The sequence below is a fragment of the Astyanax mexicanus genome, chromosome 14, assembly GCF_023375975.1.
Source record: "Astyanax mexicanus isolate ESR-SI-001 chromosome 14, AstMex3_surface, whole genome shotgun sequence".
In the NCBI taxonomy this organism is placed as follows: domain Eukaryota; kingdom Metazoa; phylum Chordata; class Actinopteri; order Characiformes; family Acestrorhamphidae; genus Astyanax; species Astyanax mexicanus.
The window spans coordinates 20,205,104-20,232,757 of NC_064421.1; the positions used below are offsets into that span (position 1 = coordinate 20,205,104).

The window sequence follows — 27,654 nt, forward strand, 5'->3', positions numbered from 1 at the left end:
ACTCTTTCTCCCGCCCACGCCACCTGCCCTTGAGTCTTAGGCGCCTTTAGAATAGCAGACCGGCTGGAATCTTCTCCTCCTTCACAGACTACAGGCACAGCCCCCTCTCTCTTTCTTTTTTTTTTCTTTCATTCTCCAGCCTTTTTTTTCCACCTCAGTCCTCTCTACGTGCCTGCGGTGCTTTATCTTTCTCTGCTGGACTGAGCCGGGATGGGGTGGGAGGTGCCAGTACCGGCTGTGTGTGGCACATGAACGTGCTCGGCTGTGCTGTAAGGTGGGCCGTCCCGGGACAGGGATGCTGAACGGGGGGCGTGAGGGCCTGTTCGAGCTGGGCAGGCAGTTCCAGCAGGAGGGAGACTCGCAGGCCGCTCTGCACTGCTTCCTCAGCTGCCTGCTTGGACTGACCCATGTTCAGAGCTTCAACTCGCTGCCCAACTGCCTGCATCAGGTGAGCCTCGACCTGCAGGACCTGCAGCTCCACACTACATGCATGAAAATGGATATTAACAGATCTAGATAAATATACACACAAAAAATTTGAATGTGTACGGTTCAAAATTTTAAGGCTAAATTTGTAATTAATTACAATATCTATATATGTATTTAAAGGCAATATACGTTTACTAAACTTTTAACTGTGTGTATATATATGCATTATGTCAGTATGTCAACATACTATACATAGTAGAGCTGGATGATATGGGCAAAAGTTATATCTCAATATACATACTGGATTTGGGTCAATACGATATAATTCTGATATCAATATGACCAATAAAAACACCACAGAAAAACTGCCAAGAACACCCACAATAGATATGCCTATCAAAAATCTCCATGTAAAGTACCCTGTAATGAATAAATGCTTCAGTAACAGCAATATTTATTTAATCACAATTTATGTATATTTATTGATATTGAATTATTGCCCAGCCCAAACAGATAAAATGATTTAAAAAATGATGTTGAAATAAAAGCATCATAATATAAATATATCTATATAAATAAAATGCATTTAATATCAAATACCCTATACCCACATTACCAACTTTATAAATCTTCATCTTCTGTGAACGCTGGTATACTCTTTTCATAAATACTCAAGCACACATTTTTTTTTTTGCATTTGTTACTAAGCTTATATGCATCTTGCCTTGAAATATAGTGCTATTACCAAAGCTTCATGCAGCCAATGTGCTGAGCACTAATTCCACATTTAGTGGACAGACTGCACTCATTATTCACTCCACACAGCAGAAGGCAAACGTGCAGCGTGGGATGTGTTATATGGCTACCTGAATGGGGATGGTTTTCTCTAAATCAGCTACAACAGTTACGTAAAGCCCATGCTCTCATCAAAAGACATCATATTTGACCTAGATTTGTCTCCACACGTATGTTATAGATGCTCAGTGTGCATTAAATAGGACTTGCAGTGAGAACATGTGTGCTACTGTGCTACTCGAGCAGGGACCGCATGGGGAGTGTGTGGCCGACATGACGGCACACTAACCTAAATCAACTGTGTGCAGCGAAATGTTTTCAGCATGCCAGCCGGTTCTTGCATATTTTACATGGACCAGTGCGTTTTCAATTACTGACAGCCTTACTAACTACGGAATGCAAGCTTCAACATTTTTATGAAAGCTGTTTGCACATGCACTATGCCTGCCACAATCATGAAATATTAACTGTTAAATAATTGTCACATAAGTCATTTCTTTTTTTCAGTTTCAGTGTCTATGGGATTGTACTAATATATATATATATATGTGGCTAATGATTTGTACACTTGTACAATTTATGGTAATTGTAGATTAAACTCTGATGTTAAAAGCTTTTAAAAGACATTTGATGCTTAATTTGAAGCTTATAATAGAACATGTATTTACCTTGCCTGTAGAAGTATAAGTGTTTATTTTTATTGCATTTTATTTACAGTCACATTTACAGTAAGTGACATAGGTTGTCATTGTAAGTAAGAATATGTTCTTCAGGACATTCAGTAGGCCTAGGGTGACATTTGTATGGATGAAACTGGTGGTTAATCAGACACATTAGTCCTTCACACCTCCTTTACTGAGTTTTGCCACCTAAAACCACTAAGGAAAAGACAATTTTACAATAAATTTAATGCTTTTACTAACACTTCCTTAAACAATATAATTAATTTAGTGGTAGCCACTTACAAGCCCAAAAAATAAACTTTTTAATATCTTCAATCCAATTTTCATTCCTGGACTTTGCAGTACATGGTAGGGGTGACTATGTTATATTAACTGTTCCCTTAACCTGCAGCAAGAACAAAATGCAGGAGTGAAATCTGGATTCAAGGTCCAGATTTGAAGACCTGAGATCCATAATGCCTCACTTGTTGCACAATTCACATTCAATATTATTGGGAAATCAAACAACTGAGGGAAAGGGCTCATATAAATTGACATCAGGCGATTATATAATACTTGTAACACGCACAAACATACTGTGTTTGCAGGGGAATGTTTGGACAGTGGGCAGTAAGAACTTTAAAGGAAAAAGGAGAATATAAAAACCTGAAGTTCAAACTCTTTTTTCCATTCCACATCAGCAGATCACTATTTGAAGTGTGACGTGTCTACCTGCATGAAGTAACTCCCTCTTTAATCAATGTGGCCTTCTCTAATCTAGCCCTGACTGTCTGATAATGACAGTTAATAATAAATAAAGATAACTTGGTGTCGACCTCATCAAGTTTCTAGCTAGTCATGTCAGCTGGCCCTGTCTGAGCACTGCAAGTGTCCCAGGAAGTGGAGTGAACATAAACAGTAACTCTTATACAAGCCTAAAGGAATGTCTGGCATTACACTCTCCAGAGACTGGCCAACACTACATTACATCCAAGACTCAGGCTCTTCTAGCATGCAGGAGTGTGTAGGAGAGTGGTAAGCATTGGATCTTTTGTAATTAGGGATCCACTGAAACCCCTTTTTCCATTGTGGTACTAATCCCAGGTTTTCTATAGCAATACAGACGCAGATTTAACTACAACAGATGCCTGTAATCCTGATTGTTTATCTCATTCAGTGTTTTATTTTAGTAAAGGTAGCTTACTGTATATGTTTCAAATAAGATATAAAGTTTGAAAGAGCAGAATTTACTGTCTGAGTAACTGCACATTTAAAAAGTTATTGGATGAGTTAATTTTCACAGTGCAGTAACACATGCAAGTATGGAAATATACTTAAAGTCTGCTTCTGGCTTCAGCCAAGCATTATCTAATGCCACTCATGCACACTGATAACTGTTTCACGGTACTGGTGCTCTCTATTGTCGATATGATACTGTGTGAGTCCCTATATTGGTGTCGATAGCAATACAGCATTGACGCAACACTATTTGTTATGCATGTACTGTAATGTACTGAGCTGTTAATGGAGAATTATTTCCTCTCCCTTTCTGACAGATTGCAGAACTGTTCATTGATGAGAAGAATTGTATCCTTTCCTGTAAAGCTCAAGAAATGCTTCATTGCTTTTTTTATGCTGATGTAGAAGTTGTCCAGAAATCCAGTTTTAGAGAGATTATTTTTTTAGGCAGCACCAATATGGGAATTGTGGACTGATGACAATATCCAATATACTTCTATGTACACATAATGCTGATCTACACAGATTTTTTTATGTAGATACAACATTTGCCTGGATTGAAATTTCATTGGTTCATTGGATCAGCTCTAAGATGTAAAAAACATTTTACTGATGGTTCCTTAAAACTGTTTCTATACAGAACCAGCAAAATGTCTCTTACTGTTTCTGGTCATATAATAAATTCTAGCACTATTGCTACAGTTTAGAGTGAAGAGAGTACCACATTCAGATAAACCAGCATTAAGCATTGAACTTAATAACCAGAACTGGTGACACCGGACCTAAAGCATTTTCTATTTTTTCTATGTTCTTTTGTGTGATTAAAATGTAATTAACAAACATGTAGGTTAGATAAACTATATTTAGAAAGTCCAATATATGCCCACAGCTCTTCACAATATAATATGAAGTTACTTATTATTTTATTGTTAAATACTGGTGGCAATAACAATAACAAACAATATTAATAAAAACAACAACAGCATCAACAACAATAATAGTGAGTGGTAGAGTCATACAAAAACTAGTATCAATAAAAATATACATATATATGCAAATATAAGAAAAAGGTATATCTGGTATAAAGGGATTCATATTCATATTAATTAGTAGACCTGATCTCATTAGGTCTAACTGCTCTTTCTCAGCATTTGTTCCTGGACATTATTCTTATTTTTGCCCTACTTTGGTTGTTTTACATTCCAAGAGACCCGTCTCAAAAGTAGGAAAGCTAAAGTAAATGCACAGGAGAAGAGGGTTCAAACCATTTTAATATTGTCTTTGGCTGAGTTAGTAATTCACATTATGTCTGCAAACAGTTTTGACTCTTGGCTTGAAGCAGGCACAGACACCCACACCTGGATCAGATGAAGAATTTTGCATTAAATACACATGCGTACAGAAATTTGAATAACAGTCATGAGATTTTAGCAGGTAGTCAAACAGGGGCGCTGGCCACTATAGCTTTGTGAACTTGTGCTTTTACTGCTATTCCTACAGAGCTTTGTTGTTGTTTTTACAAGAGTTTTATCGTTCTTTTTTGAGCATTGGAGCTAATTAACCTGCGCAGACCCAGCCTGCACTCCACTCTGTCCACTCAACTGTAGAAGGCTGATAACTGCAAGCCATGTGTTACACAATACACCTCCCTCTACATCTAGTTGTCTCTAATTTAAAAAGACCCAATTTTGGGTCTCACATTATCAGCTTCCTCTCCTGGCTCAGTATTAAGAAAAGAGAAATGGCCTGGTTCTCAATACCTTGAGAAAATCTTTAATATGGAGAACGTACCATTTATCGTCAAAGAAACGTTTACAGTCAGAAGAAATCAACCCACAGGAATTAAATATTGGGGGTACTTTGATTGCCCAACATTACGCTTACGAGGGCCCAGCAACCAGTGGCTCTAACACTTCTGAAAGCACACTCTGGTGCACTATTCAAACAGGACAATGTTTGTCCTCATAGTGCGGTCATCTCAAGAGCTTGCCTCTAAGACTGCGATGCTATGCTATGGTTAGCCACAATGCCAGATATATTCCGACTGAAAATGTGTGAGATGGCCTATTGGATGCACGATCAACACTCCATGCCTACAGCATATCTGCAGAAACTACCTAAACCATTTTGAGGACTTTTAAAACTGTGGTAGAAGAAAATGTGAAACAGTCTGAAATATTCTAGTAGCTTTTATCAATTTTATCATTAATTGGGCAGACAGTTCAATAAGACTGGGCTATTTTTTGCATAAGATTAGAAATAATAACTTGAATGAAGGCAAGGCCAAGCTAGGGGTTACACTGAGTGTGTGGAAATATTGGTACACGTGTAGATTTTACTTATCTAACTGATAAAAATGGAAGTGCAACTCACATATGATGTCATACTGACGTAAAATTATATATGTTTAGAGAAGCACCAAAACAGAACAAATGCAACATTAAAGCCAAAAATACGAGTAGACATTCTTGTTCGAAAAAAGGGAAACAAAAAATTATCCTTATGTTATTTTGTACTAAGAGCTAGCCCAACCTGTCCAGCTTCTCTTTTTGTTCATCCTGTTAAGGTAGTTTTTGTTTGATACTCCTGAGTTTATATACAAGTGTAGCTTCCATTTGTGGAGTCCTTGGCACATGGCAAGCGTTTGTTCTCCTTGCCATTTTTCAGCAAGGCTGCTAATGGCTGAAGCATGTCCAGTTGGTCATCTCACTCTAGGATAAACACAATTGGAATAAAAATGTGTGTATTCTGCACCAAGCTTCAGTAAAACTTTTCAAGCAGATTAATACATATTTGTTTTAGAATTGAAGATTACCTTTGATAAACGGTCATTCTATTAACCTAAAATTACATAGACAAACAAAATAACACTCCTTTATTCCATGGATCCCTTTTATGTACTAAACAATCCCTGCTATTTTTTCCCCTCAACAAGTTAATTAATGATTAAAAATCATTTTCTGTTAGTTTACAACTTAATGAAAGTTGCACAATTAAATAAAATCACATGATTGAGGTCCTACTTACAGAAAGTCACTGCAGATGTCCTGTCCTTCCTATTAAGTGACATAGCTTAGCTTCAATTAGGTTCCAACTTATCACTGCTGCTGTTGCAATATCAGTTCGCTAGAATGTCTCCCCTCAAGGTTAGGTGCACAGGGCCAGCTTAATATCATATGCCTTTGGCCATGACCGTTCAGTTAAGTGGTCAGTAATTGCTCTTCGGCATCACTGATATACTCATATATTCTCAGAGTTCAATGGTTATTATCCTAGTTCATGTGTCTGAGGTTAGGTCATTATAATGATAGAAGAGAAAATATAAATAAAATGGGTCTACACTAGAATAAAAAAAGATCATGTGTGGTTTAGTAGGCCTGTCATGAGAAAAATATTTTGGACAACACATTGTCCCACAAGTTATTGCAATAACAATATTACTGCCATTTTAAAAACATTTTATGCCGCTGATATATTGTGAAAATGATAATAATATTAGAAGTTGCACCCCTTTCAAGTGCAATAAAAAGCAAAAAAAGTATTAATGATTAAAATATTGAGACATTGGTATTGGAATACCTAAAATAGCCTAAAAAAAAAAAAACTTAAAATAAACCAACAATTTTTAAACATTTTTTTTTGCTTTTTTTTTTTTTAAATATTAGCTTTTGTTAATATGAATGTTGTGTTTCTAAAAACAAAATCATAGTCTAGTAGCAAGTCTAAGGGTATCTAGACACTTTTTTACCCACAAAATTTGGGTATAAAAAGAGCTATGACGATTTAAAATCTGTATCCTGCCCCTAACCACGTCTTTGTCTTTATTTGTTTACATATAATATTTTTGAACAATCAATATATTTGTGACTTGCATTAAAAAAGCAATTGTGCTAACGATTATTTTGTTTTAAATAATAATGTTTTGAAAACTGTGATGAATACATCACATTATTTTAAAATTATCTGTTATTTTATTGTTTTATTCTTTAAAACCACACATTTATTAATAAAGTGAGACATGATTTTAAACTTAGACTAAAAGGATCCATCAAAACTCTGATTTTTTAAATCTGATGAATATACATTAGTTTGTACTTGGCCATGCTGTAGCTAATTAAGCAGATTTGCAAGCATGCACAAAAAAGAGATCCTTCACCTTCAGCCTGATGTTTACAAATGTTCAACTTCTGGTACACATCTAAATCCGTCCCACCCAGCTGCACTCTAAAAATATCCAGGAACTCCTGGGAATATGTGTCACATTCCAGAAAAGGATCACTGTGTATTATCAGCTTTGGCAGAAACAACACAAATGAACTCTAATGATTCACACATGAGATTAAATGCAGCAATAAAGCGCCTAATTTTAGGACAGGAGTTACTTGCCAACTCGTACCCTACTGGCACCAGTCATGTGTATAGTCTGGGAGTGCTGAGTGCTTGCCTGGAATTTAGTGTAGTTTTGGCACCTGAAGATGTGGAACCATTATGTTGCTGTCATCTTTCCAAGTCAATCACACACTAGACTCCCTGACAGAGTCAACACTGACTTAAAATCATTATCAGGATTGTCCTATTAATTTTTTTTACACCAGATTAAACTAGTTATTTCAGAGTATTGCTTGATACTCTGTACAATATATGGGCAATTTTGCTGACCTTGCCCATTTTGTTTACTTATTCAAAAAAGTCCATTAACAAGTATGAGCCAATAAATATGTGAACTGTAACAACAACAGTTTTGTTTCATATATGTAGGATGTTTTATCCAATTCAAATATCTGAATATTCCTAATAAGTAAAAATTAACTGTGCTTTAAAAGGTTGCAATTGAATTATTATCATGATATGATATTCTCAATATTAGTGGTGTAATGTGTAATTCTTTACAATTGTAAATTCTTGGACAATGTCAAAAAATGTTGCTATTGTGAAAGGTAAGTCTAGATTGGCTGCAGTCCAGATCTACTGGATCAGATTGGGGCATTCCATTTCCAAGTGTCATCAACTCGATTGAAATTCAACAGATTAAGAACGTTTTTAAAAAAGATTCTTCATAAAAGGCATATTTTAAACAAACAACAAAAATGTGGACACCATTCAGACTCCACCATGGTTGGATGGATGAGGTATAAGCGTCTATTATTTGTTAGCCTTATTTGCGTCATATCTCCAGGGCAAACCTGTAGTAAAAGAGTGAGGCCATGTTTTGACTGATGTTACATTTTTTTTTGTTTAATCCGTTACTTTCACACTTTGTAATACCAAAATAGAACCACTTGCTTGATGCTACATGTGAGTTTGTTGTGTCCCGCTCTGAACTGGGTCATTCAGATTTATTTTAAGAACATTTTCCTCTCCAATCAAAAGGACTTTAATGACACTTGTCAAGTGCAGTGTCGTCTTACAAAGAACCGTGTTCCTTTCCCTTCAGCATGCTTCAGAGTATGTAAATAAACTCTTAAATCCACATCTATTAATAGTTCTCACTCATGCTTTGTAACTTTGTATGGACAGAGAGGACTACAACCAATACTGGCCAATCAAAGCTGCAGAGAAGGTACAGTCTAACTAGCAGTGTTCTTCGTATAAAGCTCTGTTACTTGACCAGAGAATGACTGGAATGGGTGATTAAAATCAGAGGCTGAACAAAACGTAATTCAAATATGGATTGTGAGTGACTGGGTTGTGTGTTTGTGTGTATCATCATCATCATAACAACCCACTAATCCCAGTGACGAGTTTGGCTGATCCTTCACTCGTATAAACCAGATGAGAAGGCACTGAAGTTCATTCAAGCGGAGAAGATGTTCTATGAAGTGGCATTGATCGAGCTCACTGCTCTGCAGGGAAGCACAGGCAAGTCCCTTTTACGACATTCATTTCTTATCTGTTGGCTGCCAATTCATATTACTGACTATGTATTTCAATATGGTCCAAACATACAGGACGACTTATGGTATAATGGCTTTAGTTTATCTCCAACATATTTAAGCAGATTATCTGACTGATTAATTTAGGTATTAAAAAGTACGCTGCCAAGATTTTAACTCTCATTTCTCAGTACATGCACTTATTTTTCTTTTCTTGAAACCATGACAGGACAAACCATTTTGGCATAAATTAGAATTTCAGGTTGGACCAATAGCAAAGCTCGAAAACTAAGAAAAAGTTTTCCTTGTTCTTTTCTATTATTCTATGCGACAAATCCTGCATTCTTGAGGTATAGGAATGCTCCACCAAAGACTTCATAGCAATTACATGAAACACCACAGCAACTGCCTTGAACTTACCTACCAAGACAATCAGAAAGTTTTTCCCTCTCCTGTAAATCTGGGACTGTAGAGAGGCAAATCTATCTGTACACCCTTTGGTGTCCATAATTGGCATAATAGCCTATAAGTGTTTAGATTTTCCTGATTTTTCCAGGACACATGGGAACCCTAAGAAAAGAACTTTCCACTTTTTACAATCTAGAAGGAAATACAATGGAATTATAAAGGATCACCCTATGGGCATCAATGTAAACTCATAGTATGAATATTATTCATAGTTAAAAATATTTAATATTAAATAACCTGACAGTTCTGCATTTAGGCAATTAATTTAAAAATGTTTATGTAACGTACATTCCATAACAACAAGTCAAATATATTGTACTGAAATATTTTGCTTTATCAGAAATTGCATTTTATGTTGATGCATCATAAGTGTTCATGCTGATTTATGATTTATTTCACTGAATAGAAAATTGTGGCATAATTAAAGTCAAGTTCATACAACAATGCATCTTTTAAGTGTATGCTACAGGCCCCTAAGGTCTGAACAAAGTACAATGCAACTGGGTCTTTAAGGCCCAATTGTGTTGCATTAAAGAGATTTCAAAGATGCATCATTTTCACTTTCCCATGCAAATTAACATTGTATCTATTTAAAACTTTAATGTTTTTTAATGTCAATATAGTACAATTATGTTCCTTTATTTCTTAAACTGTACAGAATCACCAGTGGTTCAATCAGTTTATTTTTACCTTATTGGTATAACTGAGGAATAACTTGCCAGTTGCCACTTTGCTTTGCTTTGCTTTGCATGTATTTAGAATGTAATAAAATGTCAGAGTATAAAAGGTTAAATAAATGTAGTAATAACATTGCCTTCAAAGTATTTTAGGGCCATTTTTTCTAACATTGTGAAGATTACTTGTTTAATACCACAGCAAGTTTAACTTATTCAATAACAACATATTAAACCAAGGCAGTTCATTTACACTTTCCATTGTACTTATTTAATATGCTACTGTGTTCAAAATAATAGAGTCAAGCCATAAAGAAGGAGGTGTTTCGGACTTTATTAGTAGTGCCCACTCTATTTTGGGTTCATCTTGCATTCACACAGATGATCTCTGTGCATAGTTGGGATAAGCACGGCTCTGTAAACTACAAAAATAAGCATGCAGTCATACCCTACCACCACAACTGAGCCTCTGGCCGGAGGACTAAAAGGAAATGAACACTGGTCTGTATTCCTACAGCATCCACAGAGAACAGCGATACGTTTAGTCCAGGTTAGTATTTATTTACTGCGGTGCATGCCGCCGTTTTTCCGGGGGGAGAAGGGCCATCCATCTCTTCTCCTGACGCATGTCTGCATGGCGTTGGACTTGCTGTCAGGCCGTGCTGAGGCAGCAGACTGCCGGAGCGTGGGCTGAGGGTGGGAGTGCTTCAGCCCACAGAGACAAATGGCTACTGTGCGTGTTCTCTCATTAAAAGAGCCGCTGGGATCCATGGAAACGCCGGAGCCTGACGCAGCACTTCTGATGCAGCTGTAACTGTCATGGCTCCCATCCTCCAGGCAGGGTTGGTACCTCACTTGCTGGGGCTCTGATAGCTGTTGGCAGCTTTAAAGCCGGCATCTTTTGTTAACAGTAATGAAAATAGTTTGCTTCCCTTCTCTTGATTTCTTCCTATGCCCTAAAGCCGCAGTTGGACTGTTGGTCAAAGGTTATTACCGTGGAAACATATGCTATAGCTTCACGCCAGCTGTAACAGGAGTCCAGTTTTGCGTCAGTTATGTGCTTTGATTAAAAGCCTGATGACTTTTTGTAGAGGTGGACCGATCAGTCATTTTGGGGCCAACTGGCAATCGTGTTCTTGTTCATGGTGGTTGATGGCGGGGCTGGATGTTACACTAACCTTTTCACGTAAACGTGAGAATTTCCTGCCGGACTGCTCCGTGGCACTCAGAGTGTAAAAGCAACAAAAAAAGGCTGCTACAGTCTTTAATTATTTAACAACAAAATGCTCCTACATGCTCACTGAAGCTAAAAAACGGATAATGGGTGGAGAAACAAGGGGTGGTCATAATGTTGTGGTTGATCTTTGAGCACCATACATCATCGATTTTCCCACTGCCTCCCCTATTGTTAAAATAATAATTTACAACTGTTTGCTGAGTGTGAGACTGTGCTTAAGGATATCCTCTTAAGAGCATTTGAATATGTGGGTGTGGCAAAGCAGTCGCCTTCTTGACTACTCTCTCTTTTGCTCTCCCTCCCTCACTCACACTCTTGTGCCTGTTCAGTGTATCTCCAGGGTCTGAGCTCTTGTGGCATATTGTCTGGGGCTTCCTGACGGAGCGTGTGTGTGTATTTGTGTGTAGCAGGCTCTCTGGAGGATGGTTCACTAGGCTCTCCAGGATGGCTCTCTCAGGAGGAGTTATCAGAGCAGGCCTCGCAGGCCCAGGATCTTGAAAGACTGGCCCAGCTTTGCATCATGAGCAAAAGGTAAGGATTTGCATGGATAATGCTGAATGTTGAAATTTGTCTTGGAAATGCTGCTAGGGTATCTAAGAATGGAGCATGAAGAAAGGCACACGTTTTCTAATGAATTCTTTTTTATTTGTTTTAGCATAAACCTTTCTTTTTAATATTTTATTTTATACTGAAATTTAAAAGTACAGCACCTCTATAGTTTTGAGAGTATTTAATCGCATTTCTTTCTGTAACTATTCTCAGATTGTAAATGAAAGTAAAGTCAGTTTATAGTGTATCGGGTGTGTGTATTTACAAAAGAGCACTCCCCTAGCAGTAATGGTTTTCTTGGCTCTGGTCCAGGAGGATATGTGGACATTAACATGAGAAATAGTCCTCTTCATATTGGCTCAGAACATAAGTACATCTAAACATCAAGAGAGGTGGCGAAATCTGGCATTATGAGCACCAAAGTTTGTAATCCAAGACATACATTTCCAAGACATAGCGAGTTCCACAACTATTAGGACAGACACACAATTTGTGTAATTTTGCCTCTGTAACCATCTCACTAGATCTGAAAGTAAGCCATCAATATATAACTAAGTTTAGATTTTCAGAAGAATGGATTTTAATCCATTGGGTTTAACAAAAGTATTGCATTAACACAGTAGAAATAATTACATATTATAATTAAGTTGTTCCATATTACATAGTTGATCCATTTTCAAGTAATTCAGTAATAGAGTTGTCTGAACACGTATCATTCCTTAACAAATTAAGAAAATTAATGGTCTGGAGTTTAATAAAAGTTTGCCCTTTGTAGCCATTCATGCGATCTTCGAATGCTCTATCCAGTGAGATGATGATCTGATAGAACTGATCTAATAGATCTGCCAGATTAAACTGATAGAAGGCATCTAAAAAGCCTGTAGCAAACTACTGAAGCAAAATTTTCTAGACAAATGGAAAATTCCAAGATTATCCATGAAAAAACAGCAAATCAGGATTAGTATAATATATAGGTTCATAATCTGTCAAACAGGATAAAGGATAAAGCAGTTATTTGAGGTAATGTGTGTATCTGTATGATCTTTATATCAATGAATGGCAATCGCGCACACAAAGAAAGGGAGAAAGGTGGCTAGTGTTATGTGAGTCCGCAGGCTTCGGGTGTTACTGGGGCACACTGTCATGGGTGTCCCATTTCCTCAAGGGGCTTAACATGACCAGGGAGTCACTTGTAAGGCCACCACATTCTGAACATGTGGGCACAGAGATCAATATTTATACTACCATCACACACGCCTGTTGGCACTGCTTAAAGACCTAAAGCATTTAACCTTATCATTCTGCGGAAAGAGTTCACTTCTTGGCACTAAGAGAATGAGAATGGCATTAAATTTGAATGAAATCGAGATTGTTTTATTGGTGCCCTCATAAGATTACGTTTCCCAGGACGCGAGGATAGATGGTGGAATTTGCATTGTTATCTCTTAATCTCTAGCAATGGGTCATGTAACACAGGAAAGCTGAAAAGGGCAGAGATTCTAACTCTGGTACACGTTGAAAAGGTACTATAGGAAATTTAGGGAGACTTTTATAATGTTTTTATAATAAATGTTTTTCAGTGGAGTTTTACTTTCAGTGCTGCAGCTGTAAATGTTGCATCCACCTAATCAATCAGCCAGTGCTACCGAAAGTGAGGATAAAAAAAAAAACTACTTTTTTTGTTGTGGGCCCCTCCTGCACCTGGCAGTTACAGCTACAGTTACTCTGGGGGTAGAACTGAACAGCGTCCAAAGTCTAGATCTAAAATAATTTTTAGATTAAAAATAGCAGAGTTACAAAAAAAGATTCCAGGCAGATGCCGTCAGCACTTCACACAGGTGCAGCTTAATTTAGGAACATAAGCAAACCTTCTGAACAATGCTTCCTTAAAATACCCAGACAAACTGAAAAAGGTAGCAAAAGCACTAACAATACTCTGTTCCAAGTATATACATGAACAATAAAATATATTACATCAACACTATTAATGACAAAAGAAAAAAAAACAAAAGGATAAAGGCCTTTGTTTATGCAGCATACAGTATTTTTTAACCATACACTATTTCTGAAAAGGTACCGGCAGTTTTTTTTCTCCATCACCTGCATTGTTTCTAAACAGCTGTGTAACATTATAGCTTTAAATCTAATTAAAATAAACAACTTAAATTCATTAATTTTATAGCAGTGCGGCCAGGCTTGGCAATTGTATTTTTGCAGCCCGCAATACAAGTCAGTATTACAAAAACAGCAGACAATAAATACATAACCAAGTATCTGTTTAAAATATCGGCCATGTCAGCCAATGCCAAGGATTCTAATAAAGCAATTATCAATCAAAAACTATATAATTTCAATATCGTTGTGCATCCCTAGTAAAAATGATTCCAAAAAACTCATATTAACATACATATAGGGAATAAGGCATAGCTTTTGACTCAGAAATGGTGTTTTCAGGAAGTGTAATGAAAAAGTAAACCACTTCATTAGTTGGCAACAAACACTTTAATAAAACCTCAGTCCCCTAAAGTGCCATGTCCATGTAGATGGGAGGCCAAAACAAGATAAGTGGGGAAAAACACCTGTAGACTAGGCCCTAGAATAGCTCTCTCTTTGCGGAGAGAGGAGGAAATGGCTTGGCCTCTTGCATCTTTCAGTGTCGTTGCAAGTAGTGCTCTCTTTGCCGAGAGCTAAGCTATGTAACTGCTGATCAAGTGTCCTCAGTGGACAATCCAAAACAGAGCAAGCTGACACCCGGCCATTATTAATTGAAGCTGGACCACAGTTAGGAACAACCACTTGGACATCCGCCTCACCCAGAAAGAGCATGTTTGTACATTCATAAGCACACGTAAAGGTGACTGCTGGACTCTGTGGGCTTTAACCCAGAATGTGAAAGTAGTAGGACACACAGTATGCCTGGGCACCACTGGCACAGAAATGTGCCTGTAAGCTTTAGTTTACACCATCAGCACATGATGAAAGTGACTTAGTCTTATTGTATTACACACGATGAAGGTTGACTTTCCAAGGTGCTAATGCTAACATCCTTGGACACAATGAGCTTTCACAGAAACAGAGCCGTGTGTGAAGCTGAAATTAGCACACTGGGTGAGCAATGGAACACCCCGCAGTACATCAAATGTGTGACCCATCGCACATGTCTCCATATTTGTTGGCGCAGGTAGCACGTTTCCACTGCCTCCATTAGAGGCCTCAGCGGGAATCACGGTGCACGTGTGGTTGGATTTGTTGTGTGCTGAGAACTGAAACGGATCCACATACCTGACAACACGACATGCCTCACTAAGCCTGATTAAGGCCTGTCATAGCTGTTGTATTTGAGGTATTCGTGTGGAACGCTGCCAGATCAGAGGAGTGAGTTACAGCCCTGGGTCAAATTTACCCTTTGTCAAAGCTGGTCTTCTTTTCCTAAGCTGTTACTTTGTTATGTGAATTTGAACAGATACATTTGTGAATCAGCATCTACTACAGGGTAGTGTAGATTAATATATTTGATAAAATCTTTTTATTCTGATCTGCAACATAACGACTTTTAGATGCCAATGGTTTGTTAACCTAATTTGAAAATGATGGTTCAACTTCTTTTTGCAGATGATGGACCAAAACCCCTTACATTAATATATGTTAAAAGGTTTTGTTACAGCAGTGTTAACATACAATAAATGGTAGTAATGTCCTGCAATGTAGGATGGCAAGAACCTTTTACATGGGTCATGGTAAGCCATGTGAGAACTCTTAAGAATGAGGTGACATGAGGCCCTTGCTGAATTCTCCCTAGCGTTTCTCAAGTGTCAAGAGATGTCATAGGTCAGATGAGGCCACTAGTGAAGGCGAGTGTCAGCAGTATGTCTGACAGCCACTCACTTGCTAACATACCATCGGCATGTAATGGTATCTGCTGTTTACATTTACTCTGTACTGCACACAATGTGATATGGACTTGTGTAGTTGTTGCCTTTAAACCTTAAGAGCTCCAGTTATTGCCTTTAAAAAAATCTATTGATACTAAAAATTCTCTTTCAAATAATGCCATTTCTGTATTAACAAGCAGAAGAGAAGATAAACTATATGGACAAAGGTTTTGGGACACCTGCTCATTCTTAGCCTTTTCCGAAATTTAGGGGAATTTAAAAAAATATAATAATTTTGAATTCTGCTTTTGTTGGAGAAACCGTCTCTGATCAGGGAAGGATTTCTTCTGGATTTTGGAGAAGTACTGTGATAATTTAACTGCATATAGTGTTAAGTGTGTTATAGTGAGGTTACAATGTTGAATGATGATCACCACCCCCACCTCAACTCCCAAATGTCATCAGTCTAGAGGGCACAATTCCACTGTTTAAATGCAGAGGGACTTTATACCCCTAAAGGCCATACCAAGCATGGTGCCGTTAGGTTCATGTTTATCTGCTTCACAGAGTGAGATTCTATTGGCAGTACTTCTCTACAGGGAATAGAGAGGCTGTGTGTTCATCTGCATGCAAATCTGTGTCAGCAATGGGTCCAAATTAAAGTAGCTGAAAGCATTCATTGGAATGGGTGTCCACAAACCTTTGTAGATATTATTTAGTTGTTTAATTCTTTGCGGTTATTTTAGCAGAAATAAAATCTACTTTGCCACCATTTTCCCATTACAAAAATCTCACAGCAATGTTTATACAAATTTATAGGGCCCCCTGGTGGTTTAAGGACCCTAAACAACTTCTTATACTGATTATAGCAAGAAGCAATCCTGACAGACAATACAGGAATTAACAACCTTTAGCCTCATTAGCAAACACAACCATTTGTGTCCCTGTCTCACACAAGCACATCCTGACTGACAAATTAACTGCTAATGTGAAAAAGGTTTACATACACTGCATAAACAATTGTGTACATCAATGGCTTGTCTTTTTAATTGCAGTTTTTAATTCATGTTTTTTAGACCCCATCTGGCTTTAGAGTACAGCGGCAAGGTCTGTACATTTTTACAATTTGCATGGAATGCTTTTAATTAAATTAATTAGTTAATTCCACTATAGATGCCATCAGTTCACACATTTTGTTTTCGCCCGTCACAGGCCACAAAAATACACCAGCGGGCATTCGGTAATGATCACCCAATCACAGCCAGGAGTCTGGAGCTTCTGGCCACTGTCTATGCTGAGATTGGCAAGACAGAATATTCAGGTAAAACAACAAAAAAGACCATGCTAAGTAAAATGTTATTCAGTTGAACTATATTTATCTATCTATCTATCTATCTATCTATCTATCTATCTATATATATATCTATCTATCTATCACATGTCAGTAATTATTAACATTAACGTGTCAAAATTGCTTAGCATTAGATATTGCATAATACTGATTGTGATTTGCCTTATTTCTGAAGACTGACATATGTGCAAAAATGTATGTAAGTTTGGTCAGAGCTAAAAGAAAAAAAAATGTCACTATAATTAATAAGAAAAATATTATATATTATATTTTGTTTAAGTCATTAAGTCATTTTTGACTGTTAACAAAAAAGCTAAACAAATGTGGCAAAAATGTTTACAGTGTACAGTAAGAGCTGGATAATACATTTTTTATAGTATTGTGATCAACTGTTATTGTGAATTAGGGCTGGGGCGACGCGTCGACATAATCGACGTCATCGATTACAAAAATACATCGATTTGCATAACGTGCGTCGGCGCGTCGTAAACATGGCGGCGCCTGTGGAGAGCATTAGAGGTTAGATCGGGCCCAAAAATTCCAACTGGCTGTTTTCGGGCTGTTTTAATGAGCGAAATATGATCAGAATTATGTTAATTAACACGGTAACATAGAAGCATAGAACTATTATTTAATTAAAATGATTTTTAAGAACAGCTAAACACAGTTCTGCAAGTCAAACGCGGAGGAGTTCACGTGCGAGAGACACAGAGAGAGAGAGAGAGAGAGAGAGAGAGAGAGAGAGAGAGACACAGAGAGAGAGACACAGAGAGAGAGAGAGAGAGAGAGAGAGAGAGAGAGAGAGAGAGAGAGCTACTCACAGGTGAAGGTTCTCTTTGATCTCCTCGTGCTCATATTCTAGTCCCATTCATAATTCTGCGGCTCCCTCAGTGTTTTCTGCCGTATTTTGCGGCTAGCGCGAGCGCTTACAACTGACACCGCGGACCGCGAGGTGCCGCCGCGTTTGTGCCGAATCCGACTCTCTGCTGAATCTGACTCCCGCTTCGCGGACAGAATCGGCACAACACCCCCGCTGTAGAACTGCGGTAGTGAAAACAGCGCTTATAAATAAATTAGTTTAGTTTCACTTTCAGTTTTCGTTATTTTTTTTTTTTATAAAAATATAATTAAAAAACAGACGCCTACATCTCGGACTATTTTCTGGAGCCCGGGTCGGATTTACGGGCGGGGCCTCGGGTCATGTCGGGTTCGGGCAGAGAATCTAAGCTCTAGAGAGCTTGGACTCCGGAGAGCAATCTCCAGCTACAAAAAAACGCCAGCGGGCATCTAAAGTTTGGGAGCATTTCACGCAAAAGGGCAACAATGTGGTCCTCTGCCATACGTGCAAAAGGAGCACTTGAAGCGCAAACATCCAGGAGCACTATGTCAACAGGGTCACACAGTAAGTTACCGTTTACATCAGGGTCTCCGCGGGTGTCCTTAAAAAGACTTAAGGCTGTCTACCAAAGGTTTTAAACCTGCCACAGGCAGAAATTATACAGTTTTGGTTTATATTTGTGCATGGCATTTCGCAGTTTCCAGAAACAGTAGCATTATTCATAAGTTCAGGTGTTTAGCTAAGCTAGCTGCCTTAAGTTATTTTAGCTAGCGCCGTCGGCGCTGCGGTGTCACACCGTTTTCTGTCACCGTCGGAATTTTGTGACCAGTGCTCACGGTTATGAGCGTTCATTGGCAAAACGGAAGCTTTCTATACCTACACCTTACCCTCAGCTCTAAACTGAACCGTTTTGGCCAGTCGGGGTAAACATTAGAAACGAACACGTTTCGAATCGGCCAGTGCACCGGTCTGCTGAGAACTACTTGCCAGTGGTCACAAAATCTAGCGGTCACAGAAAACAGTGCAACACACGGTTGTGGTGTATGGGAGCTTATCCATTTTTAGCGTTATAGATCTAAACAACGTGCTGTACATGTAAGTGATTATAAGTGTGGGGTTTGGTTTAGTAGGCTTGTGTTGTTGTTGTTGTTATTATATATAAATATAGTAATTTATCGTTTGCTTTAAAACGTAAAATAATTATTTAAATATGTTTCTCAATGAATAGATTAGTCGACTAATCGAAAAAAATAATCGTTAGAATAATCGTTTAAAAAATAATCGTTAGGGACAGCCCTATTGTGAATATGAAATGTACTATTCTGATAGTACAAATATCAATAATGCTTAAAAACAATAACAAACAGCACATTTCAATACAGTGTAATTAATCCTGTTAAACTGGATCAAATGCAGAAAAATAAGTACAAATTTTACATCAGACTACTTCAGTAATATATTGTTATATATTAGTAATATATTGTTAACAGTTCTTGAATGTATGATCACCTTTAAATCATACTGTTATGTCATAGATTTCAACTGCATATTTTATTAGTTCCGACAACCACAGCTAATATTTTACCATTTATTTTACAGTAAAAATCTGTGAACCATAGCTGCCATTGTGCAGCTTACAAAACAATTGTCTTTAACAAAGGGATTTAAAAAACCTTTGTTAAAATGGTGCAGAATGTAGCAAATCATAAATATTCACCACTGATGTCACAGCCATGGTTCTCTCAATCTTGCAGTTCTCTTTTTCCCCTCACTGTTAAACACAGGGCGCCTACAGTAATCTGCCTGTTACCATGTGCCAACATCTACTCAAAGGAAAAGTCAATGAATAAGTAATAATGTACAGTTAGCTTGCTTTCGCCATTAATAGCTGTAACTAAAAATTCTATTGAGATGTTGACTGACAGTTTGAGGACAGGTCTTTATTCTCTTTTCTCCCCTCATAGAGTCTCTTGTAGGCAGTTATGCCTTGATACATTTTTGAAGGCTAGAGCAGAATTGCATTAGCACCTTTACCTCTGTTATGCAAAGAGGCAAGCCTGATGCCCTTCTGTGTGGCTATATACAGGGTAAAAAGTGTATACTGGATGTTTACCTACTGAGTCAGCATCTTTAAGAAAGTGCTTTCAGTAGAACAGCCTCTTGAAAAATGAGGATACATTGACTATTGCACAAGCCTGCTGTTTGCAAATCTCAAAATAATCCTACTAAATGTAAGAATAGTCAGAGAAACACCCAGCTGTGTTTTTGGCCTTCTATGGTAGAAACTTAGTTTTCTTTTCACCCATTGCTTTTTACTAATATAGAAAAAAAGACTACACAATGCAATGTAGGTGATCCTTGATAGTGAAAAACATTTAATATAAATTCTGCAATATATGTAGTGATTTTAAGAAATTCAAGGATTTTCATATATTAAAACAAGCCAGTAATTGAGTGTCTCATGATATTAATAAAGCACTCTGTGCATCCAAGAATTAAGTAAAAACAATATATGGCACAATTTTCTGGCTGGTATGTTATGGAAAATCAGAACAGTGTGAATTGTCCTTTTGTATCAAGCAGACAAATCGTTTAAAAAAGTAATGTGAGCGCCATTTTAAAGTGGTTAAAACAAATTGGTAAAATTAGAATTAAGAAGGGCACTTAAGAGGTCCAGCAGTTTAAAAGCGCTGCCACTATGATCAGGAAATTGAATCCCGGTTATTTAGCTGCCAGAGCCCTGAAAGTGCACAATTGGCCTTGATCTCTTTTGGTGATTATATGGGCCCTCTTTTCTAGGATGATGTTTACCAGCACAAACCGGTGGCTCTGGCTGACTTCACATGTGTCGGAGGAGGTGTGTGCTAGTCTTCACACTCCTTGTGTTGTGACATCACCTGTGATTGGGGGGGGGATGTACAGCTGAGTAGCAGCTGATTGGGTGGGAAATTGGCCTAGCTAAATTGGGAAAAAAATAAATTATTAATAATTATTAATTAGTAATTAAAATGTCTTAAAAGTTGACTGCAATAATGAAACAATATATTGTCCACCCCTAATTCAGTGTTTCTTAACCTTATTAGCCATCTTGCTTTTACTGCATGTATGAGACCATAGGGCCTTCAGAGGATGATATGAACTCAGTCCTGGACAACAAAATTTCAGTGCAGACACTCAAACACCAATTCAAGTTATTACCAGGTTTGAGAAAAAGAGAAATAAAACACAAACTAGGCAGATCTCTAAGGTTCACTAACCCCAGGCCTGCTTTACACAATGCCTTCTTTGTGAAACATCAAAGTAAACTGTTGAAACTCCAGGAAACCTTTTGACTCTGCTTATATTCCAGTGTCCTGGATGAGAATATCCCCTAAAAGTACAACATCATTTACTGAATGTTCACTTTACAGACTCGTTGGGTCAGTGTGTGTCAGCTCTGTCAAAGAGGTTCTCTGCCGCCGAGTCGTACAGCAACACACTCAACGGTTTCACTCACAGCCATAAGGACAGACACACAGAGCTCCGGCACAGGAAAGAACCACATCCATCAACAGACACTCCAAAACCAAAGGTACTCATAAATATTATGCTAAAATGTCAAGAGTAATATTAATTTAAGGGAATTTCACACTTCCAGGAACTGGCTTAGAGCAGACTTTTATTTCATTCCTTAGAACCCAAAAGTAGTCCACATTTCGGCTATATCCTCACTCCTAATCGACCACAGTATGGCTGTCCTGGAAGATACACAGACTGTCTGGGGGTCAATAAGGACAGGATTCAGAGACAACAACTTAGACTAATTTTATTCTGACTGAAATTAATTCAGAACAAATCAACGCAGTTATATATACTAAAACGAAAAACAAGCTTATAAGCAAAATATGAATTGTGGGACATTTCCAGTTGCATTTTTTATGATGAAATAATCAGTCTATGCTGATTTGGAAATAGTAACTGTCTGATAAGATTTTTTTATTAAAATAAATAAAGATTTAAATATGTATTGAAAAAGGTGAGATTGGTGACAGTTCCCCGAAGATTTTACTTGGTTTTTCATTGTTTTTTTTGTTTTTTTTTTTTTCTCAAAAACATTTTAAAAATGTGTTTTTTAATGGCAGCAAAAACATACACTCAGGAAAAATAAATAATGTTTGCTATTTCCTTTAGGTCATCAATGGTAAGATTCCCACATCCATCCTGAAAAGGACCAATGTAGGTGGCAGTGAGTCAGATCCGACCCACCGGCGAAAAACAGAGAGACGGGTTCGTTTTAGAGAGCCAGAGATCATTGTACACGGTGAGAGCCTTTCCACAAGATTACTGCAGTCAGCCCCCCATCCCCTGACCTGCATCTGCCTCTGATCAGCTCCTTAAAGTGCAGTCTGCTTCATTAAGAGCCAACACTTGAAGGAAATGAGCGAAGTAAATTGAAGATGTGGGAGAGAGCTGTAACTGAGCTTCCCCTGTAGAGAGTGGAGTTAATGAATCACCAAGGTTTAACAACACACCAACATGATTTACATACTTACTTAATTATATATGCAAATGAGACACCGAGGCACTGCACAGTCCGTGCCAGCAAGACTATTACGAGACTGAAAGGGAATATATCGCCACATACGTACACTGTCTACTGTCTATTAGTAGAAGGTTAACGGTTTACTAAATGCATTGTTTACTTTTGTTTCCTCTTTTGTAAGCTCGTGATATCACTTTTCATTTTTAACAATACATAAAAAAAAGCACAAGATAAATTATTTAGTACCATCACCTGCAATTCTTATCGCTGCATGTGTTATAAGCCCAAAAAGTCTAACACGCCTTTCTCTTATTTTGGAATTACAGATATTCCATACTATGACTGTTTAGGAGGTGAGTTAATTTTGTATACTGCTGCTGTTGGTGTTAAACTTCTAATATTCACTTTTACCAGTGGAATACTACTGTTCATTTATATAAAAAAAAAGTCCCAGTAGACATTGATTTACATAAAATAGATGATAGACAAGGAAAAACATTTTGTTATGGTGTTATTTTGTTTTTTACACACTGAATGTTTCTCAAAACAACACTGAAGGAAAGTGTTTTTTTCTGGCAGGCTACATTGTTTAGCCCTTCAAGCTTCATGACTTTTATGACATCCTAAGAATTACTAATTAGATTACTAAATCCATACAAAGCTTTGTAAACTGCCCAAGTTGTCCAAAATTTTACTAGTAGGGGAAAGTTAGGAACTCCTGTTGGATCTGGGAATATTAAGTGGTTAACCAAACCTTTCTTCTAATATTTCTAATTCAGCTACCACAATGTTCATTTGTTCCTGACCTTTCTATCCACCATTCTCCTCTACAGCCTATGACTCCTCCCAGAGCCGGCCATATCTAGCCCTGCTGACCTGCCTGTTCCTGCTGCTTTCTGCACTGGGCTTTGCCCTGTACTGCACTGACCGCCGGCGGCCACACCGTGCCTGTGAGGAACTGCAGGCAGCGCTGGCCGTCTACCTGCTGCAGCTCAAGCAAATCCTGTGGGGCTGCTGGATCTGGCTCACCATGCAGTGACTGCACCTGGACTGACAGGGCAACACCATTCTCCACCCATGCTCTGTGGAAGGAGTGCCAGATGATGGAGAGTGGGTGACTGAAGAGCCAAGAGCTACATGGACATGGGAGAACGTGATGCCTCCTTGGCTTTGGGTGATTAGGTAAGCACTCGGAAGGACAGGCTAAATTCAATCAGCCTCAAATGAGATGGTTGCCCTGGAACTTCCCAAAAAGACAGTCATCCAGCTTTGTGGCCTGCTGTGAGCAGATGAAGACCGTGAACCTTTTGCACACCATACAGATATGGTGTCTTTATGCCCTTTACAATGGCTGTTAATGCCATACCTTCATTTTTACTAAGAGGCATATAGCTGTCCATTTGTTCCAGTAGCACTTATCATTAGAGCACATTTCATGTTTTACTGATGTTTGTTGCCTCTTATCCAAAGAATACTTGGAAATACTACATCAAAGGCTATGTTCACATTACAATCAGAAATAATGTTTTTTTGCATAGATTCGATTTGGATATCTTGATGGTTCTTGTATAACAGGCAGATACAAGTTACTGTTATTGACCTGTCTTTGTCTGTAATGTGAACAAATCTGTCCCTAAAACAGCATACAATCACAAAGACATTGATAACAAGGAGACTGGACACTGTTTGGAATATGATTGGGAGTGGATAGAGTCCCACCCTTAAAAAAAATAGAGGGGTCCAACAAAAATCCCCCTATCATTGTAGAGGTTTGTGCAAGCATTCAAGTCAGAGCAAAACGAAAAAATATGTTTTTTGTGCATTTTTGCACCAAACACTACGTTGATCAGTAATTTACATTATGTTTGGGAAACCCTCAAAACCGAAGGTCACATTTCTGTTTCAAATGTATAGTGTTTGGAGTCTGGTCTTGTAAATAACTACCTTGTAGAATTTAAAATATGGTACAGGTTACTCAAACCTGATCTAAGAAACATTAGTCATACATCCACACAGCCATGAAAAAGTTTGAGTTACTTGGCTGGTCATGTGAACATAGCCAGAATATAATGTGCAGTATCTACAGTATCTAAGTATTCTTTGGATTGAAATCAATGCATCATGTTGAATTTCACAACCCTGTTATGCATCTCCTGCATATATCAGTTATTTAATCACCTTTGCTAGTTTGACCATTTTACTATACAGTCTGTGATTGTCTATGTGCAATGCAAACCATTACTATTTATTTTACTGTTAATCAAATATGCTTTTAATACTGAAATATGCTTTGAATCCTGCATAATTCCACATGTAAATAGAAACTATTAATGACTGTCACCTAACTAAGCCATGTTTATGTGCATTATATATTTGAATGTACTTGCAACCATGAAAATGAAATGAAATGGCACAATAGCTACACTCACTATTTCAAATGAAGGACTATGACGCAAAGGTAAGCACAAATGTTTCCACCTTCTGCATTCACTTGAAAAAGAAACAAAAGGAAAAAAAAGCTGTTTCATAATGAAGTTGGCCATATTTTATGTAATGCAATGCCTGACTTATATAAGAAAAGGGCAAAGCCATTTTTAGTTTAAGAAAATTCTGAGCAAAAGAAAATGATTTCTTCTATATTTACGTGAGTTGAGCTCATTTTGCAAGAACCAGCTGTACCAACTTGGCATTAGTATAATACATTTATTTATTTCAATATTTTATATGTTTTTTTCTAGCTATCCATTTTCTAGAATTAATATAATTTAGATTTAGATTTTTTTTACTGCTCTGATCTCTAATTATCAGCATCTATGGTGAGCGGATTTCAATACATACATTAGTTTTGTTGTTTTGGAGAGGACATTTGTTTCAAGCCAAATACATTTTCTTCACTTACACAGAACAGTAACATATGTAAGAAGTGTTTAGATAGGTTGGGCATATGTGGGATGTGCTGGATGAACAAGTCAAAAGTCAAAAGCCACACCTTACAATTTACAAAAATGTAAAATTTGAAGCCAACTCCCTGGTGACACAATATATTATATGGACATATATTCACCCCTTAAAGGGGGTTTAATGCTGCATTATGAACAGTATTCTCAATACATAATTGGCATAATATGGTTCTAAAATATCACCTACAAAAAAAAGTATTATTAATTATCATAACCAGCCTTGTGCTATATTCCACAAGACACCTTCAGAGGCCTTGTGGATTCCATGCCTCGTGGGTCAACATTGTTTTTGTGGCCCAAGAGAAACCCATAAAATATGAGACAGGTGGTTTTAATGCTATGGCTGATCAGTGTATGTGTAATCTACTTTAGCAAGGAAATCCATATGTGAAATAAATAATAATGCTTAGAGGACATCTATATGTTAACTGAATGCTACTCAAACTAACATTGTTAATGATGCATGAAAGTTGGTGCCAACAAGCTAATTGGTCCTTACATTAATCATGACTTAAAATGGTCTTTATAAGGTCCTGTATCCATGGGATGCATGGAGGATGTTATATAAACGGAGACACAAAATTATCCTGTTATATGCAGCAAAATAAAGCACTGTGAGATATCCGGGTGAACATACATGTCTCTTATGGTCACAATAAATGTCTGTACATGGAGAACAAATGTATATAATATATATAAACAACACAATTGCTCATTGCATAGCACAACTTAATGCAATGCTTGCTGTACATTGTGAACTGTTTTAGTGAAGAAATTAAGAAACATCAAATGGTTTGTACTTGAATTTCCAAAGCAATATGAAGCAGTACCTATTCAAATCAGCAGTCTCACACTGATGGTTTCTCATCATACAAACCTAAAAAGCAATAAATCCTCTTCAGATATAGCACATATACATAACATTCTGGGTTTGGTTTTACTTCAGCTTGTTTTGTTTCTCATCAAATATACTATATGTGGACACTTTCAATAGAAGTGCCTTCTTTAAGGTTCTCTCCTTTCTTTGACAGTTTATATTCCGTTGTAATAAATCATCAATAAAATCACTGCAAACCAGAGACATAAAGTGTGTTGGCATTTGTTTTACTTCTATTAGACAACCTGGCAAGTAAAAGCAACCCTCCAGCACTTCACTTTCATTACTTTAGAGCAACACTGCTTCAATTTACTACAATTCAAATTTTTGTTTGCCCTTTACAGGGTCAATTTCACTCATATAATTCTCTGTCAGGAGCTAGGGGTAGAGCCCTATGAAATTGTATGTTTTCAGTTTTTTGTTTTTTTCTGTCATACTTTATTTTATATTTTTTACAGTTTTTAACAATGTTTTAACACATAAAAATACATTTAGGGCACTATAAATAAAAGAGCAATTTGTAACTTAAATTCTCAGATTACAGTAAATCTCTGTTTAAAGGCTGATGTAGCCCTAACACTCCCCCCTCCCCTCCAGCCTAACAAGAATCAGACCACCCTACCCCTTTGTGTGCACACGCAAGTGTGAATAGGCTGTACAGGTACCACAAACATCAGCAAGGTCCAGCAAACTTAAATATGTAAACAAACAAGCAAGCCAGATTTAAGTGCATCACCACAGCAGGCATGAAAACGTTCATGGACCATTTCTACTGTAGTTAACTTACCGTTGATGATCTGAAGCCCTTACAATCAACACAAGGTTTGACAAAGAAATTGCTAGACAGAGCTAACAAGACAATAAGGAGAGCTTTGGAAGAGGTCAACAGTTGACTTTAAGCCGAAGAAATCTAAGCTGTTTTGTTTACTGTATCAAAACAAATGTTACATTATTAACCATGCTAACTAACTAACAACAAGTTCTACCAATCCCATAACATTAGAGTAAGACTAAACTGACATTAAAAACTCAACATCAACATAATATAGCTACCACACAAACAAGCAAACTTCACCACATGAGAACCACGCTTATTGAAATTGAAATAAATCAATTTCTATGTAACTTTTTTGGTGGTAATGGATTTTAAATGACAAACAAAGCAACACATTTTGGAACTTGACACAAAAACACAGAACAAAAATGCTGAAAAGCACACTGTACTGGAATTAAAGTTCCAATAACTTATATTGGCATTTTTTTTACTTCTATTAAACAATCTGGCGAGTAAAAGGGACCTTTCAACAC

The 27,654-nt window shown here is 37.4% G+C and overlaps 1 protein-coding gene across 3 annotated transcripts; it reads left to right on the plus strand.

Moving 5' to 3' along the window:
- On the plus strand, positions 1 to 27,506 carry c14h14orf180 (chromosome 14 C14orf180 homolog). Of its 3 annotated transcripts, none has more exons than XM_007253794.4 (10): positions 1 to 448; positions 3,443 to 3,473; positions 8,898 to 8,984; positions 11,788 to 11,908; positions 16,875 to 16,905; positions 17,011 to 17,119; positions 21,398 to 21,558; positions 22,158 to 22,287; positions 22,836 to 22,862; positions 23,343 to 27,506. In XM_007253794.4, exons 1-10 carry the CDS (start codon positions 296 to 298, stop codon positions 23,546 to 23,548), a joined length of 1,056 nt encoding a protein of 351 aa, XP_007253856.1. In that variant the 5' UTR covers positions 1 to 295; the 3' UTR covers positions 23,549 to 27,506. The 3 variants fall into 3 exon arrangements, with proteins under 3 accessions (XP_007253856.1, XP_049319625.1, XP_007253855.1); XM_007253793.4 differs by having other exon boundaries at positions 2 to 448; positions 11,785 to 11,908; XM_049463668.1 differs by lacking the exon at positions 22,836 to 22,862 and having other exon boundaries at positions 11,785 to 11,908.
- The last annotated feature ends 148 nt before the right edge of the window (positions 27,507 to 27,654 follow it).

Coding starts and splice junctions, on each gene's coding strand:
- c14h14orf180 (XM_007253793.4), top strand. CDS start 296: ATGCTGAACGGGGGGCGTGAGGGCCTGTTCGAGCTGGGCAGGCAGTTC. Junction 3,474..8,897: donor GTTCATTGATGAGAAGAATT/GTATCCTTTCCT, acceptor CGTATAAACCAG/ATGAGAAGGCACTGAAGTTC. Junction 21,559..22,157: donor CAGACACTCCAAAACCAAAG/GTACTCATAAAT, acceptor TATTTCCTTTAG/GTCATCAATGGTAAGATTCC.